Raw genomic sequence first — 19,022 nt, forward strand, 5'->3', positions numbered from 1 at the left:
GGCAAAATGTGATGTATTTCTTGTTTTTTTTTAAAATACATTTTCCATCAAACTATGGCTTTCCATAATAAAACCACAGAGAGGAAGGAGCTAGTTACAAGTTTCTTTGATCAAACCATGCCTCCTCTTTCTAGAAGCAACGTAGCAAAGCTAAAATAAAATAAGCATTCCATGTCATTTAGGTACTTATTTAATAAATAAATTCAGAAACAGCACTGGGAAAAGTGAACATAATATTGAAATAAAAGGCACTTTAAAAACAAGATGTGGTATTTTGAGGAGTTTTTGTATTTTAAAACAATTCCAAGAGGCCTTTCACTTAATACTGATCTTACACAAGCACTGCAGATGAGGGGTTACCCCAGCCCAATGATTTCAAAAGGGGGAAACAACAGATTAAAACAAGCTAACTTGTATCAATCAGTATGTTTTAAGAACAAAGTTTACAATTTGTTAAACATTGATCAACATGAAACACATGGAATAAGGCTTTGCAAAGAAGGCAGAGATTTGGCTTAGCTAGTAATGAGTACAGAAAAGGACCTGAGGTTGAATACTGAAATCTTATAGAATAAAACTAAATTATACTAAAAATAAATGGAACTTCTAATTTTGTCACAAATGCATCTCAATTGATTATGTAATTAAGTGATTTACATTTCTTTATCCCATTAATACAAGTGGTTTTAATCCCTTTAAAATAGCCTGTTTATGACAGTTTTATGAAATCATTCATTTTTCATGGATGCTAGTCTATCGCAAGGCAAAATCAATGTTTACTACATATGTACCCTATGGTTGAAAAAATACTTCACAGCCATAATGCAAAATATTGGTATGCTTTAGTCTCAGGTGCTGTCTGACACTCAATGGCACAATAATAACAAGTCCATGAAGAGAAAGAGAGCACTGTCTGCGCCCATATGGGTATGGTCTCTGAAAGGCACAACCCATGGCCCATAACAGTCCTGTGGCAAAAACCTTATTTCTAACCAATTCTTCAAGAAAAAAAAGCACCTTAAAGTATATACACATAACTAACTGTACATTTTAAAAGACAATGATTGCATAGAAAATAAATTGTTAGTAAGAAGACCAAATGTAGTGGCCAAATGTAACGTTATAATACTGAAGCGACAAGAAGAAGAAATTACCAAAGACAAAAATTACACCCCCCTCATACCTCTCATGCCCTAGAACTATATTTGCATACAGTGTTGTTCTGGGAGAACTGAAACTCCATCATTTGCCTTCATATTTGGGGTTAACCACTGTCGTAACAGCACTCTTGTAGATGGGATTTTCTCCCTGGAAGGCACAAGAGAAACAAGAAGAAAACGTTAGAATTGTAATTTACAGTCATTATATATGTACAGTGAGGGAAAAAAAGAGTATTTGATCCCCTGCTGATTTTGTACGTTTGCCCACTGACAAAGAAATGATCCGTCTATAATTATAATGGTAGGTTTATTTGAACAGTGAGAGACAGAATAACAACAACAAAATCCAGAAAAACGCGTGTCAAATTTTATAAATTGATTTGCATTTTTATGAGGGAAATAAGTATTTGACCCCCTCTCACTCAGAAAGATTTCTGTCTCCCAGGTGTCTTTTATACAGGCAATGAGCTGAGATTAGGAGCACACTCTTAAAGGGAGTGCTCCTAATCTCAGTTTGTTACCTGTATAAAAGACACCTGTCCACAGAAGCAATCAATCAATCAATCAATCAATCAGATTCCAAACTCTCCACCATGGCCAAGACCAAAGAGCTCTCCAAGGATGTCAGGGACAAGATTGTAGACCTACAAGGCTGGAATGGGCTACAAGACCATCGCCAAGCAGCTTGGTGAGAAGGTGACAACAGTTCGTGCGATTATTCGCAAATGGAAGAAACACGAAAGAACTGTCAATCTCCCTCGGCCTGGTGCTCCATGCAAGATCTCACCTCGTGGAGTTGCAATGATCATGAGAACAGCGAGGAATCAGCCCAGTACAACACGGGAGGATCTTATCAATGATCTCAAGGCAGCTGGGACCATAGTCACCAAGAAAACAATTGGTAACACACTACGCCGTGAAGGACTGAAATCCTGCAGCGCCCGCAAGGTCCCCCTGCTCAAGAAAGCACATATACATGCCTGTCTGAAGTTTGCCAATGAACATCTGAATGACTCAGAGGACAACTGGTGAAAGTGTTGTGGTCAGATGAGACCAAAATGGAGCTCTTTGGCATCAACTCAACTCGCCGTGTTTGGAGGAGGAGGAATGCTGCCTATGACCCCAAGAACACCATCCCCACCGTCAAACATGGAGGTGGAAACATTATGCTTTGGGGCTGTTTTTCTGCTAAAGGGACAGGCCAACTTCACCACATCAAAGGAACGATGGACGGGGCCATGTACCGTCAAATCTTGGTTGAGAACCTTCTTCCCTCAGCCAGGGCATTGAAAATGGGTCGTGGATGGGTATTCCAGCATGACAATGACCCAAAACACACGTTCAAGGCAACAAAGGAGTGGCTCAAGAAGAAGCACATTAAGGTCCTGGAGTGGCCTAGCCAGTCTCCAGACCTTAATCCCATAGAAAATCTGTGGAGGGAGCTGAAGGTTCGAGTTGCCAAATGTCAGCCTTGAAACCTTAATGACTTGGAGAAGATCTGCAAAGAGGAGTGGGACAAAATCCCTCCTGAGATGTGTGCAAACCTGGTGGCCAACTACAAGAAACATCTGACCTCTGTGATTGCCAACAAGGGTTTTGTCACCAAGTACTAAGTCATGTTTTTCAGAGGGGTCAAATACTTATTTCCCTCATTAAAATACAAATAATTTTATAACATTTTTGACATGCGCTTTTCTGGATTTTTTTGTTGTTAATCTGTCTCTCACTGTTCAAATAAACCTACCATTAAAATATAGACCGATCATTTCTTTGTCAGTGGGCAAATGTACAAAATCAGCAGGGGATCAAATACTTTTTTCCCTCACTGTAACATGTCAGTCATAAGACAAAAGTTGCAATTTATGAGGAAAAAAACCCACAGGAAAATCCGAGCCCATTTAGAATATCAAATGATTATCAAGCATTCTTTGGAAAGATCATGCCATCATATGGATATCTTGGTGTCATTTTGAGTAAGCATTCATGTGTTGTCATCCAGGTAACACTGTTAGAAGAAATATCAACAATCGTCTCAGACACATGCCATTTCAATCATAGCTTCAAATATGACACAATGTACATACTGTGGTTAAACTGAAGTGTAATAGGCTTATATGTGATGACCTGTTACAGTACTTACCTCTAGTCAAACTATTAACAGAGGGGACAGTTTACAGTATATGGGTTTATTGTTGGTTTTAATATACCATCGTGGATCTTTCTGTACAGTTTCCTCAACTGACTTACTTGGCCCAAAGAGTGACCAAATGAAAGCCAGAAATATTGAGATTGATGAAATAGTGACAGCTTACAGTACATTGACAAAAACAAAGAAACACACAAATAAAACAAACGGGAAACCCATGCATGAAAACAGACAAGAAAGTAAATACAAACTTATAGAACCGCAGCTTTACGTCCATAGATTGGATTCTGGAACTTATTAATAGGGCTCTTATATATAGGATTCTCTTGCTATGGGTAGAGAGAGTGGGACAGACAATTCAGAACAGGAAAAAACAACAGAAGAGAAACAGAGACAGAATGAAATGAAATCATGGGTAAAGACAAATGAGAAGGAATGAAACAATGATATACGGAAAAGAGGTAAAAAATAAATAAAAATAAGAATCCCTAGAGAAAGGAGTATTTCTACATCAGCATCAGAGGCTCAGAAGTTGAGAATCATCTAAGAGTGCTGGGAAGATTCCCTTTCTACAGTTGAAGTCGGAAGTTTACATACACTTAGGTTGGAGTCATTAAAACAAATTTTTCAACAACTCCACAAATTCCTTGTTAACAAACTATAGTTTTGGCAAGTAGTTAGGACATCTACTTTGTGCATGACACAAGTCATTTTTCCAACAATTGCTTACAGAGAGATTATTTCACTGTGGGTCAGAAGTTTACAAACATTAATTTGACTGTGCCTTTAAACAGCTTGGAAAATTCCCGAAAATGATGTCATGGCTTTAGAAACTTCTGATAGGCTAATTGACATCATTTGAGTCAATTGGAGGTGTACCTGTGGATGTATTTCAAGGCCTACCTTCAAACTTAGTGCTCTTTGCTTCACATCATGGGAAAATCAAAAGAAATCAGCCAAGACCTCAGTAAAAAAATGTAGACCTCCACAAGTCTGGTTCATCTGTGGGAGCAATTTCCAAACACCTGAAGGTACAACGTTCATCTGTACAAACAATAGTAAGCAAGTATAAACACCATGGGACAACGCAGCCGTCATACCGCTCAGAAAGGAGACGCGTTCTGTCTCCTAGAGATGAACGTACTTTGTTGCTCTCGTTGGCTGGCCCTCGCTTCATACTCGTCGCCAAACCCACTGGCTCCAGGTCATCTACAAGACCCTGCTAGGTAAAGTTCCCCCTTATCTCAGCTCGCTGGTCACCATAGCAGCACCCACCTGTAGCACGCGCTCCAGCAGGTATATCTCTCTGGTCACCCCCAAAGCCAATTCCTCCTTCCGCCGCCTCTCCTTCCAGTTTTCTGCTGCCAATGACTGGAACGAACTACAAAAATCTCTGAAACTGGAAACACATATCTCCCTCACTAGCTTTAAGCACCAGCTGTCAGAGCAGCTCACAGATTACTGCACCTGTACATAGCCCATCTATAATTTAGCCCAAACAACTACATCTTCCCCTACTGTATTTATTTATTTTGCTCCTTTGCACCCCATTATTTCTACTTTGCACTTTCTTCCACTGCAAATCTACCATTCCAGTGTTTTACTTGCTATATTGTATTTACTTCGCCACCATGGCCTTTTTTGCCTTTACCTCCTTTATTTCACCTCATTTGCTCACTTTGTATATAGACTTATTTTTCTACTATATTATTGACTGTATGTTTGTTTTACTCCATGTGTAACTCTGTGTTGTTGTATGTGTCAAACTGCTTGCTTTATCTTGGCCAGTTCGCAATTGTAAATGAGAACTTGTTCTCAACTTGCCTACCTGGTTAAATAAAGGTGAAATAAATCAAATAACCTGAAAGGCCGCTCAGCAAGGAAGAAGCCACTGCTCCAAAACCGGCATAAAAAAGCCAGACTACGGTTTGCAACTGCACATGGGGACAAAGATTGTACTTTTTGGAGAAATGTCCTCTGGTCTGATGAAACAAAAATAGAACTGTTTGGCCATAATGACCATCGTTGAGTTTGGAGGAAAAAGGGGGAGGCTTGCAAGCCGAAGAACACCATCCCAACCGTGAAGCACTGGGGTGGCAGCATCATATTGTGGAGGTGCTTTGCTGCAGGAGGGACTGGTGCACTTCACAAAATAGATGGCATCATGAGGATGGAAAATTATGTGGATATATTGAAGCAACATCTCAAGACATCAGTCAGGAAGTTAAAGCTTGGTTGCAATTGGGTCTTCCAAATGAACAATGACCCCAAACATACTTCCAAAATTGTGGCAAAATGGCTTAAGGACAACAAAGTCAAGGTATTGGAGTGGCCATCACAAAGCCCTGACCTCAATCCTATATAACATTTGTGGGCAGAACTGAAAAAACATGTGCGAGCAAGGAGGCCTACAAGCCTGACTCAGTTACACCAGCTCTGTCAAGAGGCATGGGCCAAAATTCACCCAACCTATTGTGGGAAGCTTGTGGAAGGCTACCTGAAACGTTTGACCCAAGTTAAACAATTGAAAGGCAATGCTACCAAATACTAATTGAGTGTATGAACATTTCTGACCCACTGGGAATGTGAACGAAATAAATAAAAGCTGAAATAAATAAATTCTCTACTATTATTTGGACATTTCACATTCTTAAAATAAAGTGGTGTTCCTAACTGACCTAAGAGAGGGACTTTTTACAAGGATTAAATGTCAGGAATTGTGAAACTGAGTTTAAATGTATTTGGCTAAGGTGTATGTAAACTTCCGACTTCAACTGTATATGGGTACAAGTCAGGTCAGACTGCTCTCTCATACAGTCATTGATGTCTGAGGTCTTCTCCATGTACCATAATGAGAGGGTCTAGAAGCCTCAGCGCCCTGCCCATTTCACCAGAGAAGCTCTCACATGTGGCTGGTCTGAAAGAGTAATTAGGACGTGCTGAATCATCAAGCATTTTGGAAATCCTGGGTCACATTCATTAGGGCATATCGTAGCAAAATGCTTTGCAATGGAAAAGGGATATGAGTGTTTCTTACAGACAATTCCATGTAGTACTCTGTCTGTTTTCTTACATTTGGTGCTGTTAGGTTCTAATTCTCAGAGTAAATAACTCAACGGACACTATGAAAGCTTAACCAAATGTAATTCTTCCCAGAGGATCAATACAGCCTCTTTAGACAAAACATGTTTCCACCACCACAAGTATTTATACACTCCAATTTTAGGCACTCCTCCTTCTCTCCAATCCTTACATCTATTATGGTTCGACAGGAAGATGAAGTAATAGGGTAATAAACCATAATTTCTCCCTTAAGGGGATCTGACCTCAACCCCTCATTTGCCTCATCCACAGATGTCCATCCGTATCCCCTATAGCAATCCTGTGACTTCCTCACATCCACCCAACACATTCCAAAGCCATCTGGCTCCTACAGATAACCATTAACTTCTGATGTAAAAACCAGTCTCTTTCACTCCTCAAATACTATATTTCCGAGTATAACAATGTTCCAAGTTTATCCCAGAATCTAACAGTGCCTAATGAATACCACCCTGCTGTCCAGAATTTAACCTCTGCCCGCTGTGTGGTTAACACGACACTAGATGGCAGAAGAACACCACCAACCAAACTAGGCTTCTGTAGCAACTCCCAGGAAAAGACAGATGAACAGTACCAGTCAAAAGTTTGAACACACCTACTCATTGAAAGATTTTTCTTTATGTTTACTATTTTCTACATTGTAGAATAATAGTGAAGAACTCATAAATACTATAAAATAACACATGGAAACGTGTAGTAACCAAAAACATTGTAAAACAAATCAAAACATATGAGATTTTTTAAAAGTAGCCACCCTTTGCCTTAATGACAGCTTTGCACACTCTTGGCATTCTCTCAACCAGCTTCATGAGGTAGTCACCTGGAATGCGTTTCAATTAACAGGTGTGCCTTGTTAAAAGTTAATTTGTGGAATTTCTTTCCTTCTTAATGCGTTTGGGCCAATCAGCTGTGTTGTGACAAGGTAGGGGTGGTATACAGTAGATAGCCCTATTTGGTAAAATACCAAGTCCCTATTATGGCAAGAAGAGCTCAAATAAGGAAAGAGAAACGACAGTCCATCATTACTTTAAGACATGAAGGTCCGTCAATTCAGAACAATTCAAGAACTTTGAAAGTTTCTTCAAGCGCAGTCGCAAAAACCATCAAGCGCTATGATGAAACTGGCTCTCATGAGGACCGCCACAGCAAAGGAAGACCCAGAGTTACCTCTGCTGCAGAAGATAAGTTCATTAGTTAACTGCACCTCAGATTGCAGCTTATATGCTTAATAGAGTTCAAGTAACAGACATCTCAACATCAACTGTTCAGAGGAGACTGCGTGAATCAGGCCTACATGGACAATTTGCTGCAAAGAAACCACTACTGAAGGACACCAATAAGAAGAAGAGACTTGCTTGGGCCAAGAAACACAACCAATGGACATTAGACCGGTGGAAATCTGTCCTTTAGTCTGACGAGTCCAAATTTGAGATTTTTGGATCCAACCGCCGTGTCTTTGTGAGACGCAGAGTAGGTGAATGGATGATCTCTGAATGTGTGGATCCCACTGAAGCATGGAGGAGGTGGTGTGATTGTGCTTTGCTGGTGACACTGTCAGTGATTTATTTAGAATTCAAGATACAATTAACCAGCATGGCTACCACAGCATTCTGCAGCGATACGCCATCTGGTTTGCGCTTAGTGGGACTATCATTTGTTTTTCAACAGGACAATTACCCAACACACCTCCAGGCTGTGTAAGGGTTATTTGACCAATAAGGAGAGTGATGGAGTACTGCATCATGTGACCTGGCCCCCACAATCACCCGACCTCAACCCAATTGAGATGATTTGGGATGAGTTGGACCGCAGAGTGAAGGAAAAGCAGCCAACAAGTGCTCTGCATGTATGGGAACTTCTTCAAGACTGTTGAAATGCATTCCTCATGAAGCTGGGTGAGAGAATACCAACAGTATGCAAAGCTGTCATCAAGGCAAAGGGTGGCTACTTGGAATAATCTCATAACTAATATATTTTCATTTGTTTAACACTTGTTTGCTTACTACATGATTCCATATGTGTTCTTTCATAGTTTTGATATCTTCACTATTATTCTACAATGTAGAAAATAGTAAAAATTAAGAAAAACCCATTGAATGAGTAGGTTTGTCCAAACTTTTGACTGGTACTGTATCTGTATTCAGGGACCTTCACATTCCAAAAAGGCTTCTGTTTTTTGGTTTCTCTATTTTGCACAGAGATTACTTCAAACTTCTAAGATATTTATTTTGAAATTGAGTAGGACTGTCTGAGTCTTATAAAATCATCATCATCAACAGGTCTGTTACAGTCATCAAAGGTTGAGAGAGAGTACAACACTGTTTCCAACTCTATATTTCTCTAGGAGTCCATTCTCTGTTTAAGAGATTCACACGGTGGTCATATCTATAACACCTGTTTTCCATGTCTCAATCAACCTACTGAAATTAGTCAGGGAGAATATAAACTAAGACCGGCAAAAATACATAATCGCCATTACAAACTTCTCAAAGATGGCTGCCTGGTACTGTGTCTACTATTCACTCTTACCGTGTCCCATTTAGCATTCATCTTCTCCTTTTCAAACTTGGCGAACTCCCTCCTGTCGTGGATGATCATGAGCAGCTTCCAAATGAGCAGCAAAGCCAGGCCGATCAGCACAATGCCCGCTACAACGCCAGCCACGATGGGGATGATGTCCGGGCCCGCAGGGCAGTCTGGAACACAGACAGGGAAACCCACAGCAAGAAAATTAAGTTAGCCCAATATTTTTGAGGGTATTTAACCAGGCAAGTCAGCTGATGTAAAATCAAATTCATATACACAATTACGTCCTGATTTGCATTATACTGCATCTAGGACAAGGAACTTCTGGTCAGTTCTTCACAGTCAGGGCAAGAACTCCTTGCTCTAATCACAACACTACTCAATGGATAAAACAAATAAACCTATTTTTCACTCTGTTATATCCTCAGTCACAATGCCATGCCATAGACTGCATATTCTCTCACCTAGTGTTTCCACCACATGGACCTCCTTCTCTGTGTTGTTGTTGACAGCGTAGGTGTAGTAGAACCAGCAGTCATTGGCATCCCTCTCCTTACAGTGCATCAGGGGGAAGGCCTGTCCTGGCTGGGGCAGCTTGTCTCGGTCCTTCACCTTAATCAGGTTGAAGTAGCTACAGTCCCTCTCACACGTCTCCTTCTTTTCCCCCGTCCCAAAGGCCCTGCACTGAACACACTCCCTGTGGAAGACAGGACATTGACATTAAACTCTGTACAGATGGAGTAACACATGCAGGTAGTCTCACATTGGGATTCCTAGACTTGTAACATATTCACTTGTCTATTGGAATGCAAGAAAGCTAAATATTGAGGTTTATGCAAGCGTCTATAGTGGGCAATGCTGTACCCTACACTCTTAGCATATTTTTTCTATCTAGAACCTAAAAGGGTTCTTCAGCTGTCCCCATTGGAGGACCCTTTGAAGAACCCTGTTTGGTTCCAGGTCTCCTTCTTGTGAGAGGGACTGGGTTTTGGGAACCCAAAAGGGTTCTACGTTGAATCAAAAAGGGTTTTCTCTGGAAGCAAAAAGGGTTATTCTATGGGGACAGCCGAATAACCCTTTTATCTAAGAGTGTAACTCGCACTTTTTTTTGGAATGATTGGAAGAAAGGAAACAGTGGTCACAAAAATAATGGAGGTTAAGTCGGTTTAAATGAAGAAAGCTAGATGCCTATTTAAAAAGGTTATGAGGCAAACTTAAGGCCGAGGAAAGAGAGAAGGAATCAGTCCCTTAAAAAAAAGAACGGGGGAAAAAAAAGCTGAATTATTTTCAACCATTACAATAAACCTTTATGTAATCCACATATAACATTCCCACAAGGAAATACAGCAAATAGTTGTTTTTTTCATTGTTAAAACAATATAATGATCAAATACAATTAATTAATTCCTTTATTCAACTCACTTGTGTTCTGCGCAGACTCCTGGACAGGTGGGACAGATCTCACAGGTAGGCCCCTGGAACTTGGGGTCAGTGCACTTGCAGGTGCCACACTCACAGGTGCCCCGGCCATTACAGATCTGCTTGTTAGAGGCCAGGCAGGTTGTGGTGTCCAGAGAACAGTCACAGGCACTGCCCGTCCAGTTGGCATCACAGATACACACCCTGCACTCACAACGACCATGTCCTGCCACAACACAACACACACAGGGTCAGAGATGAGAGATTACCCTGCAAAGATCAAATACAATCACAGATAAAAAAGGCTGACATTAACGAGGGTAAATCTAATTTCATAACGGGCAATGATCTGTAATTTCATTGGAAATGGGCTCATTATAACCACAAACGATCACAAGGTCACTCATTTGTGTGCAGAGCAGGATGTCACACTTGTCTTCAGATGGTAGAGCTTGGCCATCATTTCACAGTAAGCATAATCTGTAATGATATCATTTAATGCATTTATCTTCTTCGACACATGCATATTGCACACCACTGCAGCTCAACTGATGACTTACCTCCACAGAGTTTGTTGTTGGAGCGGTCACAGTTAAAGTTGTCACAATCGCAGAACTTTCCACTGTAGCGTTCCTCTGGGTTCTCCCTCTTCTTACACTCGCAGGATCCACACACACAGTCTCCATTGTTGCTGCAGATGTCTGTACCATTGTCTTTACGACAGTTCTTATCCAGGTCTTCACTGGTCACTTCGTTGGTGCTGCACTCACAATGTCTACCTATACGGCCCTCGTTGCACCTGAGCGACAATAAAGAAAATAAAATATAATCCTTTTTTACAACAACATGCCAATATTGTAGAATATTCAGACAAACCGATGCAATACACCGGAAATCAGTTACATATCAATGGACTATAGAAATAGATTTACAATGCATTATACATACAGTATCAAACATCATACTGTACACTTTCTCTATGCCATGGACAGTATTACAATATGAAAGGTAAATAAGGGTTAAGATCTTCTGCCTGTGAAACATAAGTGCCTTACCTGCAGGCTCCACATTCATATGTCCCGTTGCCGTTGTGGCAGATTTCACTGTTCTCAGTGCCGTTTTTGTGACAGTCACATTCACAGATGAAGTTCAGAGCGATCTCCACCTCCTCTGTGAACCCAAGGGGTTTGATCTTGATGGTCTCTGGTTTGCCCATCTTAGGACACTGCTTAGCTGTGATGCTTATGTTGAAAGACACCTACAGATAAGTGATGAAGGAATGCATTCACACTAAGGGCATACTAATTACATTTCATAATAAAAAAACGATGGATTTGACAAGTCGGACATCTAATAATGGACAAATCCAATGCACTTGGTCAGAAAACTGAAATAACTGAACCCGAAAGATGAAAAAATAGATCTATATTTAGAATAGAAAACAATGGAGGATGTTTTGGTTACCCACCTCGTCTCCAATGGAGATGTTAGAACATTTTCTTCCCATCTCTCCCTCACCAGTCACTCCATTCTTGCAGCGTGACTGGTACGTGATGGTAACTCCCTCTGCTAGCTTACTGTTCTCCAGAATCACCTCTGAGGAAAGAGACTACCACACAAAAAACAAGAGTTAGCCCACTGCAAATTGAAAATATACTATTTTCCCATACAAATCTTCCCATACAAAGAACATTTCAGACAGAGACGTGATGACTTTAAAGTAACAACAGCAGCACGGTTTTTGCCAACTATTTTGATATTGAAAGGATTAGTGAGATTGTGTGCAGCAGGTGCATATTGTCTAGTAAACAATCCAATTCAATTTATACTTACATTGTAGGCATCAATAATAAGGTTGATAACGTTGCTGGAGTTTGCAGAGAGTGTCCCCACTGCAGACTTAGGAATGAGATTCTTCAACTCCTGAGTAGAGAGAGAACACCGTAGAGTAAATTATCTAGTATGTCAATATGAATCATGTACAATTGTGGCCAAAAGTTTTGAGAATGACACAAATATTAACTTCCACAAAGTTTGCTGCTTCAGTGTCTTTAGATATTTTTGTCAGATGTTACTATGGAATACTGAAGTATAATTACACGCATTTCATAAGTGTCAAAGGCTTTAATTGACAATTACATGAAGTTGATGCAAAGAGTCAATATTTGCAGTGTTGACCCTTCTTTTTCAAGACCTCTGCAATCGGCCCCTGGCATGCTGTCAATTAATTTCTGGGCCACATCCTGACTGACGGCAACCCATTCTTGCATAATCAATGCTTGGAGTTTGTCAGAATTTGTGGGATTTTGTTTGTCCGTCCGCCTCTTGAGGATTGACCACAAGTTCTCAGTGGGATTAAGGTCTGGGGAGTTTCCTGGCCATGGATCCAAAATATCGATATTTTGTTCCCAGAGCCACTTAGTTATGACTTTTGCCTTATGGCAAGGTGCTCCATCATGCCGGAAAAGGCATTGTTCATCACCAAACTGTTCCTGGATGGTTGGGAGAAGTTGCTCTCGGAGGATGTGTTGGTACCATTCTTTATTCATGGCTGTGTTCTTAGGCAAAATTGTGAGTGAGCCCACTCCCTTGTCTGAGAAGCAACCCCACACATGAATGGTCTCAGGATGCTTTACTGTTGGCATAACACAGGACTGGTGGTAGCGCTCACCTTGTCTTCTCCGGACAAGCTTTTTTCCGGATGCCCCAAACAATCGGAAAAGGGGATTCATTAGAGAAAATGACTTTACCCCAGTCCTCAGCAGTCCAATCCCTGTACCTTTTGCAGAATATCAGTCTGTTCCTGATAACTAAAGAAAAATCAGCCCCATCGCGGATCACGATGCCTTGCTCCCAGACAGACTAAACAACTTTTTTGCTCGCTTTGAGGACAATACAGTGCCACTAACACGGCCCGCTACCAAAACCTGCGGGCTCTCCTTCACTGCAGCCAACGTGAGTAAAACATTTAAACGTGTTAACCCTCGCAAGGCTGCAGGCCCAGACGGCATCCCCGGCCGCGTCCTCAGAGCATGCGCAGACCAGCTGGCTGGTGTGTTTACAGACATATTCAATCAATCCTTATCTCAGTCTGTTGTCCCCACATGCTTCAAGAGGGCCATCATTGTTCCTGTTCCCAAGAAAGATAAGGTAACTGAGCTAAATGACTACCGCCCTGTAGCACTCACTTCCGTCATCATGAAGTGCTTTGAGAGACTAGTCAAGGATCATATCACCTCCACCCTACCTGACACCCTAGACCCACTCCAATTTGCTTACCGACACAATAGGTCCACAGATGACGCAATCGCCATCACACTGCACACTGCCCTAACCCATCTGGACAAGAGGAATACCTATGTAAGAATGCTGTTCATCGATTACAACTCAGCATTTAACACCATAGTACCCTCCCAACTTGTCATTAAGCTCGAGACCCTGGGTCTCGACCCCGCCCTGTGCAACTGGGTCCTGGACTTCCTGACGGGCCGCCCCCAGGTGGTGAGGGTAGGTAACAACATCTCCACCCCGCTGATCCTCAACAATGGGTCCCCACAAGGGTGCGTTCTCAGCCCTCCCCTGTTCACCCACGACTGCGTGGCCATGCACACATCCAACTCAATCATCAAGTTTGCAGACGACACAACAGTGGTATGCTTGATTACCAACAACGATGAGACGGCCTACAGGGAGGAGGTGGGGGCCCTCTGAGTGTGGTGTCAGGAAAATAACCTTGCACTCAATGTCAACAAAACAAAAGAGATGATCGTGGACTTCAGGAAACAGCAGAGGGAGCAGCCCCCTATCTACATTGACGGGACAGTAGTGGAGAGGGTGGAGACGTTTAAGTTCCTCGGCGTACACATCACGGACAAACTGAAATGGTCCACCCACACAGACAGCGTGGTGAAGAAGGCGAGGTCAGTACAGGTGCATCAAAGCTGGAACCGAGAGACTGAAAAACAGCTTCTTCTCAAGGCCATCAGACTGTTCAACAGCCATCACTAACATTGAGTGGCTGCTGCCAACATACTGACTCAACTCAAGCCACTTTAATAATGGGAAAATTGATGTAATCAATTTATCACTAGCCACTTTATATTATTTATATTAGATAATGTTTACACAACCTACATTATTCATCTCATATGTATATACTGTACGCTATACCATCTACTGCATCTTGCCATCTTGATGTATTAGATGTATCACTAGCCACTTTAAACAATGCCACTTTAATGTTTTCATAACCTACATTACTCATCTCATATGTATATACTGTACTCTATGCCATCCTGATGTAATGTATCACTAGCCACCTTAAACAATGCCGCTTTATATGTTTTCATACCCTACAATACTCATTTCATATGTATATACTGTACTCCAAACCAGCTATTACATCTTGCCTACGCCGTTCGGCCATCACTCATTTATATATTTTTATGTACATATTCGTATTCATTCCTTTACACTTGTGTGTACAAGGTAGTTGTGGAATTGGTAGATTACTTGTTAGATATTACTGCATGGTCGGAACTAGAAGCACAAGCATTTCGCTACACTTGCATTAACACCTGCTAACCATGTGTATGCGACAAATACATTTGATTTGATGTTTTTCCTGGAGAGAAGTGGCTTCTTTGCTGCCCTTCTTGACACCAGGCCATCCTCCAAAGGTCTTCGCCTCACTGTGCGTGCAGATGCACTCACACCTGTCTGTTGCCATTCCTGAGCAAGCTCTGTACTGGTGGTGCCCCGATCCCGCAGCTGAATCAACTTTAGGAGACGGTCCTGGCACTTGCTGGACTTTCTTGGGAACCCTGAAGCCTTCTTCACAACAATTGAACCGCTCTCCTTGAAGTTCTTGATGATCCGATAAATGGTTGATTTAGGTGCAATCTTACTGGCAGCCCTTTTTGTGCAAAGCAATGATGACGGCACGTGTTTCCTTGCAGGTAACCATGGTTGACAGAGGAAGAACAATGATTCCAAGCACCACCCTCCTTTTGAAGCTTCCAGTCTGTTATTCGAACTCAATCAGCATGACAGAGTGATCTCCAGCCTTGTCCTCGTCAACACTCACACCTGTGTTAACGAGTGAATCACTGACATGATGTCAGCTGGTCCTTTTGTGGCAGGGCTGAAATGCAGTGGAAATGTTTTTTGAGGATTCAGTTCATTTGCATGGCAAAGAAGGACTTTGCAATTAATTGCAATTCATCTGATCAGCCTTCCCTGTAGCTCAGTTGGTACAGCATGGTGTTTGCAACACCAGGGTTGTGGGTTCGATTCCCACGGGGGGCCAGCACAGAAAAAAAATGTATGAAATTGTATGAAATGTATGCATTCACTACTGTAAGTCGCTCTGGATAAGAGCGTCTGCTAAATGACTAAAATGTAAAAAAAAAAAAACATGTAAAATGTGATCACTCTTCACAACATTCTGGAGTATATGCAAATTGCCATCATACAAACTGAGGCAGCAGACTTTGTGAAAATTAATATTTGTGTCATTCTCAAAGCTTTTGGCCACGACTGTAGATCTCTACATAATCACTGCACCAGAAAAGTTGCTCAGAGCAAAGCTATTATGTTTTGCCTGACCATTTAGATTGGAGAGTAGTTTGATTGTGGTCTGCAAACACGTAGTTGTAAGGTCTGAATCTAAAGTTAAAACTATTTAGTGTTGTGACATTCTACATTTCGACAAAGATCCAAGTCAAAGTCTGTATTAAAATGGCACCATATTCCTTAAACAATGCACTATCTAGTGCACTATATACATTGCCTTCGGAAAGTATTCAGACCCCTTGACTTTTTCCACATTTTGTTACGTTACAGCCTTATTCTAAAATGGATAAAATATATATCCTCAGCATTCAACACACAATACCCCATTATGATAAAGCCAAAACAGGTTTAGACATTTTTGCAAATTTATTAAAAATAAACAAAAACCTTATTTACATAAGTATTCAGACCCTTTGCTATGAGACTCAAAATTGAGCTCAGTTGCATCCTGATGTTACTACAACTTGATTGGAGTCCACTTGTGGTAAATTCAATTGATTGGACATAGTTTGGAAAGGCACACACCTGTCTATATAAAAGGTCCCACAGTTGACCGTGCATGTCAGAGTAAAAACCAAGACCTGAGGTCAAAGGAATTGTCTGTAGAGCTTCAAGACAGGACTGTGTCAAGGCACAGATCTTGGGAAGGCTACCAAAAAAGACTCTTCCTAGAGCTGGCCGCACGGGAGAAGGGCCTTAGTCACGGAGGTGACCAAGAACCCGATGGTCACTCAACCTCAAGATTCTCTGGTCTGATGAAACCAAGATTGAACTCTTTGGCCTGAAGGCCAAGCGTCACGTCTGAAGGAAACCTGGCACCCTCCCTATGGTGAAGCATGGTGGTGGCAGCATCAAGCTGTGGGGGTGTTCTTCAGCCGCAGGGACTGGGAAACTAGTCAGGATTGAGGCAAATATGAGCGTAGCAAAGTACAGAGAGATCTAACAGGACAACGACCCTAAGCACACAGCCAAGACAGTGGCTTTGGGATAAGTCTCTAAATGTCCTTGAGTGGCCCAGCCAGAGTTTGGACTTGAACTCGATCAAACATCTCTGGAGAGACCTGAAAATAGCTGTGCAGCAATGCTCCCCATCCAACCTGACAGAGCTTGAGAGGATCTGCAGAGAAGAACGGGAGAAACTCCCCAAATATGGGTCCGCCAGCCTTGTAGCGTCATACTCAAGAAGACTCAAGGCTGTAATTGCTGCCAAAGGTGCTTCAACAAAGTACAGAGTAAAGTATCTGAAATTCTTATGTATTTTTTTTATTTTTTATATAAATTAGCAAAAATGTGTAAACCTGTTTTTGCTTTGTCATTATGGGGTATTGTGTGAAGATTGATGAAGAGAATACGGCTGTAACCTAACCTCTGCCGAGGTTGACAAACATTGTCCAAGCATTGGGACTGATGTGGATATGATAAAGGAATATTGTCGAACTCCAGGCAGACATCTAAATGGCTTGAAAAGCAGTAGAGGGCAAAAGGGAACATTCAGAGGCTTGTGTCCCAAATGGCACCCTATAAAGTACACTACAAAAGTAGTAGTGCAATATATAGGGAAATTGTTGCCATTTGGGACACAACCAGATGTCCAAAAACATGTTACCCGTAAAAAGGAGCAGATGCTGCAGAGCAAAGGTAAATGTTTCTCTGCTCTTCAAAGGGTTGGGCTTCCTCCAACCTCCAACAGAGAAGCACAGAAACTCGAAAATAAATGTTTTCCACACACACAGGAACAACTGACTGACCTTGTAAACAGGCTGGAACTCCTCTGTGATGGCAAAGATTGTCTGGATGTTGTTGTCACTTAGTTTCTGAACCAGATGGGCGATGGAGGGGTAGTCCTGTTACAGGGAGACAATTAGTAAGTACAGGTACCAGGTTAGCCCTTTGATGACATCACTAAGGCAAGTAGCCCATAACCTTCAAATCTTGTCATATTCAAAATACAGACCACACAGAAGACAAAGAAAAAGCCACAATACATACAGTAAATAGCAGTGTATTATTTAAGAAATAATGCCTAAGAATCCGGGCATTACAGTGTGACAACTCCCGACAAGGGCTGTTCTAAGGCCCGGAGTGAAGCCATAATTCCTGGGTTCCAGGGCATTATTGTTTTAGTTATTTCCTCATCTTTTGACCCAGTCTTAATTCTATTCATTCGACATTGCTATGCTAAACAAATCATTGGCATGTACAGTTGAAGTCGGAAGTTTACATACACCTTAACCAAATACATTTAAACTCAGTTTTTCACAATTACTGACATTTAATCCTAGTAAAAAGTCCTTGTCTTAGATCACCACCTTATTTTAAGAATGTAAAATGTCAGATAATAGTAGAGAATTATTTATTTCAGCTTTTATTTATTTCGTTCACATTCCCAGTGGGTCAGAAATTTACATACACTCAATTAGTATTTGGTAGCATTGCCTTTCAATTGTTTAACGTGGGTCAAACGTTTCGGGTAACCTTCCACAAGCTTCCCACAATAAGTTGGGTTAATTTTGGCCCATTCCTCCTGACAGAGCTGGTGTAACTGAGTCAGGTTTGTAGACCTTCTTGCTAGCACACTCTTTTTCTGGTCTGCCCACAAATCTTCTATAGGATTGAGGTCAGGGCTTTGTGATGGCCACTCCAATACCTTGACTTTGTTGTCCTTAAGCCATTTTTCCACAACATTGGAAGTATGTTTGGGGTCATTGTCCATTTGGAAGAGCCATTTGCAACCAAGCTTTAACTTCCTGACTGATGTCTTGAGATGTTGCTTCAATATATCCACATCATTTTCCATCCTCATGACGCCATCTATTTTGTGAAGTGCACCAGTCCCTCCTGCAGCAAAGCACCCCTACAACATGATGCTACCACCCCAGTGCTTCACGGTTGGGTTAGGGTTCTTCGGCTTGCAAGCCTCCCCCTTTTCCCTCCAAACATAACGATGGTCATTATGGCCAAACAGTTGTATTTTTGTTTCATCAGACCAGAGGACATTTCTCCAAAAAGTACGATCTTTGTCCCCATGTGCAGTTGCAACCCGTAGTCTGGCTTTTTTATGGCGGCTTTGGAGCAGTGGCTTCTTCCTTGCTGAG

General features: G+C 41.6%; 1 protein-coding gene across 4 annotated transcripts in view; it reads right to left on the reverse strand.

Moving 5' to 3' along the window:
• Positions 1–174: 174 nt before the first annotated feature.
• Positions 175–19,022, reverse strand: part of LOC106590025 (integrin beta-1) — a 50,815-nt gene continuing 31,967 nt past the window's right edge. For 3 of the 4 annotated variants that reach the window (XM_014180506.2, XM_014180507.2, XM_014180508.2), the window contains exons 8-17: positions 17,676–17,771; positions 12,187–12,276; positions 11,822–11,962; positions 11,409–11,611; positions 10,914–11,152; positions 10,357–10,579; positions 9,399–9,631; positions 8,938–9,104; positions 3,558–3,635; positions 175–1,308 (exon numbers count right to left, since the gene is read on the reverse strand). In XM_014180506.2, coding sequence (XP_014035981.1) covers positions 3,558–3,635; positions 8,938–9,104; positions 9,399–9,631; positions 10,357–10,579; positions 10,914–11,152; positions 11,409–11,611; positions 11,822–11,962; positions 12,187–12,276; positions 17,676–17,771 — 1,470 coding nt within the window. In that variant the 3' untranslated portion in view covers positions 175–1,308. The remainder of the gene's footprint in view (positions 1,309–3,557; positions 3,636–8,937; positions 9,105–9,398; positions 9,632–10,356; positions 10,580–10,913; positions 11,153–11,408; positions 11,612–11,821; positions 11,963–12,186; positions 12,277–17,675; positions 17,772–19,022) is intronic. The other variant, XM_014180509.2, reaches the window with a different exon arrangement.

Source organism: Salmo salar, chromosome ssa29 (genome assembly GCF_905237065.1).
Source record: "Salmo salar chromosome ssa29, Ssal_v3.1, whole genome shotgun sequence".
Classification (NCBI taxonomy): domain Eukaryota; kingdom Metazoa; phylum Chordata; class Actinopteri; order Salmoniformes; family Salmonidae; genus Salmo; species Salmo salar.